This window comes from Triplophysa dalaica, chromosome 19 (genome assembly GCF_015846415.1).
Source record: "Triplophysa dalaica isolate WHDGS20190420 chromosome 19, ASM1584641v1, whole genome shotgun sequence".
NCBI lineage: Eukaryota > Metazoa > Chordata > Actinopteri > Cypriniformes > Nemacheilidae > Triplophysa > Triplophysa dalaica.
This window is the reverse complement of record NC_079560.1, coordinates 3,370,026-3,373,668: the sequence shown is the minus strand read 5'-3', so window position 1 is coordinate 3,373,668 and position 3,643 is coordinate 3,370,026. Positions and strand designations below refer to the sequence as shown.

The window sequence follows — 3,643 nt, the reverse complement described above, 5'->3', positions numbered from 1 at the left end:
TTTTTAAATACATGTTACTCATATTTGCATATTGGCTTTTTTATGTGACGTGTACCTTCAAAGCATTATTGACATACAATGAAAATGTACAGCACAGGGATTCATGTAACCAGAGAGAGACAGAAAGAGAGAGCAGTCACTCCTCAGGTGATAAACACAACTTTTTATCAATCTTTTTTTGAAACTTTAAATTATGATTGTAAGCTATAAACGTGTGTAGAGTTTTATTTGTTTTATGAAGCAGACGTAAGGCTCTAATGGGATGTGGAGCTAAGCCCTTACAATTTGCCTGAAAAGAACCATATTTTAGGTTGGTTTATTGCAAAATGAAATCAGAGATTGAATATTGCATATTTTGAATGTGCCTTCTGATTTGTTTGTTTAGATATTTTGTGAGATTCAGAACTGAATTGAGATTCAGAACTGAAGAAGAATGAATTACTCATCTACCAACATCACCACACCTGCAGCATCCACAACCTCTCATAGGTTAACAAGCCCTTTTGAGATGTGTGTATACAGCATCAATTTTCTGTTTGGTCTTCCTACACACTCTTACATCATATGGCTCATCGTCGCTAGAAGAGGAAGTGGAATCGCATCAGACATTTGCCATGTTAATCTCTCAATTTGTGAGATTGGCAACGCTGTGAATGGTTTGTTTGTTGCTTTGTCCTTTTGGGTTTCAGGCCTTGCGACTTTAGTCCAATTTTTAACAGGACTACTCATCACCGGCCGTCCTCTGTTTCAGTGTCTGATCTGTGTCGAGCGTTACCTGGCAGTGATTCATCCTGTTACCTTTCTGAAGTACAAACCTCTCAGATACAGACTGATATGCTGCACTGTCGTGTGGTTAATCAGTTTTGGCTCGTGTTTATTCTGCATGTTTATATTAGGAGCAGTTAATATGAAGACATATAGAGGCATTATTTTATTGCAGTTCTTCATCTTCCTCTCCATCCAGTTGTTCTGTTGTCTGACTGTTCTCAGAGCTCTGAAGCAGTCAGGACCAGGAGAGAGAGAGAGAGGGGATGAAAACCACATGAAGAGAAGAGCGTTTCATCTCATTTTAATATCTATTGTAAACATGGCGATTGTTTATGTTCCATTTGCTTTTACAGTATTTGTTAGCTTGCTGACAGTAAATAAAATCCAGCCACTGTGGAATTTGAGTTTAATTTGTTTCATGTTGGCTGTTTTTTTACAACCGGTTTTGTATTTGCTGAGATTTGGGAAACCCTCCTGGCTACGTTGTAAATAAACCATTTGATCACTAGCAGACTTTTTATTTTATTTCTTAATTTTAAAATGACCAAACTTATGGCCATCATGATATCCTACAAATATTAATGTTTTTCATTACAAACACTGTTATGAACCATCATCTGTTCACCATTAAAGCGTTTGATTTACATACCATTTTTATGTAGTCTGTTTGGTCTGTATTCCAATAGGATTTAATAGTGTTTTATTAGTTCCATTTTGCATATCTCCCAAACATTACCAGTAGATACCATCAGAAACCATTACAGTTTTAAACCAATATAATTCTTTCCATAACCATTTAATCCATCCCAAAATAGCATATCTGTCCAAAATAGTATTTTATATGAATAGAACATTTACATTTAGTCATTTAACAGAAGCTTTGGAAGCAATTGGGTCCACATTAGGACAATAAAAGCATAAGTGCAATAAACAAAAAACATGTTTCACAAAGCTTACTACAGTGTACAGAGCTAAGTTTAGTTTATCTAAACTTAAGTTGACTTGCTTTTTTATTTTAATTTTCTTTGTCCAAGATGGCACGCTTCTGAGTTCCCTGCCTTGTCCAAGGTGGCTTCTTGGGCTTTCCGCCCTGGACTCCGCTTTCGGCTCCTTCTCTGCCTCTGCTCCACACCCCAGGTCCTGTTCCCCTTCATGGGCCTGGGCCGCCAACCCTCCCCTGTTCCGCCTCCTCTCCACCGCCCTCCAGGACTTTGTTATTTTTTGTTATTCCCAATGTGGGGGCTATGTCACTCCCTGGTGCTGGCGCATCTGTTCGCCACCTGAGAGCGTCATTCTCAGTGTTCTGTCTTTGTTTTGTAAGGACTCCAGTTCCAATCATGCTTTGTCTTATTAGCATGTAATGGTTTCACCTGTGTCTCATTACATGTTTGTTCCTTCATCTGTGTATATATACCCCTTGTGTTCATTATTATGGTGTGTATTGTTGTTGTTAGCTCTCCCTTGTGTCCCCGTCCTGGATTCTGTTTGTACTTTTATATTAAACACTTTTACTGAACGCGGATCCGCTCCTTATTTTCCCTCCGCTCATCATGACACTAACGTTGCTTTAATTTTTTAAACAAAGAAAGCTTCTAAAGGGAAGTCATATTTACATATGATGTATTAACCAATGGGTTAAGATTAAAAAGCGCTGATCTAGTTTAACACTGTGTTGCTGTCTGGGTGCATTCCTTACTTTTGTCCAGACATGTTAAAGTTTCCCACTTTGCATTCATGTTCGCTAGAATCATACAAAAATCCAGAGTTTCCTACTCGTAATTAATTTGCATTCATGTGCACTAGAATCGTAAATACAAGACATCAAACGAAATGCACCATTAGTGTTCACCTGCAACGTTACCGACTAACGGGTTCAAACTTCAAAACCAGTTCAAAGAGAGTCAAGAACAAGGATAAAGATGATGCAAAGTGCAAAATAAAGATCACCCAATTGAAAAAGCCATTCAAGAGGACACAGCATTACTCACCTGTCCATGGATCCTGTGAAAATCAGTCAACAGTAGAAGGCATGTGCTTTCAAGTACTGACCACATTTTCAAGCTCCCTCGAACCTAAAACCAACTTTTGCATCTCCTTCAGATCTAACGTGCCATCAAGTGTTGTAGTATCTGTTTTCCCTATTTTGAATACACAACCATTTCAAAACCAATTGTTCTAGTTCGTAATAAAGTGGTTTTGCAGATGGTTATTTTAATTACATGTGGCTCAAGACAGATTGTATTTTGACCTAGATGTTCTTTGACCTACAGTATAACCTGCTGTGACATGAGCAACAATTTACATTGGTGTTGGTTATGCAATACAGTTTAAACACATAGAAACACGTTCTAATGTAAAATGCTTAAAAGTGTCTAGATTTAACTGAAGACGCTTCTTTTTAAAAATCATCTCTTAGGTGGGATCTTTTTCATCGATTACCCGATTTTTACCAGTTACCTGGTTTTAATCACATTGCGATGGACATCACCTCACTCGTTACCAACAAACTATTTGTTCGTCCTACAAACTCATAAGTGATAGGGGTTTTTTGTGTGTTATTATAAAAGGAAATATGTTTCCCCCGAATTATTGCTAAATTTTACTAGACGAGTCGTGTCTGATGGTCAGCTCTCTTTTGGGGAGAGCGAGTCATATCTGCTTACCTCTATCTTCACCTTCTCCTTGGCAGGCCTTCCCGCAATCTACGGCGATTATGTCACAAATTAATACATTTGCATATTAGGGTTTCAGGTCTGAGGTTATTGTGTATAAAGGTTTACAAGTTTCATTATTCTTGGGACGTCAGCTGGTAAGGTAGATTGTCCTGACACAGGTGATTATCTCTATTATGCAAACACACAGATTTTAGGAGGTC

The 3,643-nt window shown here is 38.0% G+C and overlaps 1 protein-coding gene across 1 annotated transcript; it reads left to right on the top strand.

Annotated features, from left to right (window-relative positions):
* Nucleotides 1–433: 433 nt before the first annotated feature.
* LOC130408188 (C-C chemokine receptor type 8-like) lies at nucleotides 434–2,052 on the top strand. Its single transcript, XM_056731670.1, has 2 exons — nucleotides 434–1,120; nucleotides 1,837–2,052. The coding sequence occupies exons 1-2, from the start codon at nucleotides 434–436 to the stop codon at nucleotides 2,050–2,052; spliced, it is 903 nt and encodes a 300-aa protein (XP_056587648.1).
* Nucleotides 2,053–3,643: the final 1,591 nt, after the last annotated feature.

Excerpts from the sequence above, each read along its gene's own strand:
- LOC130408188 (XM_056731670.1), top strand. The coding sequence starts at position 434 with ATGAATTACTCATCTACCAACATCACCACACCTGCAGCATCCACAACC. Across the intron at positions 1,121-1,836 it reads ATGTTCCATTTGCTTTTACA|GTGGCTTCTTGGGCTTTCCG; the intron begins GTATTTGTTAGC and ends GCCTTGTCCAAG.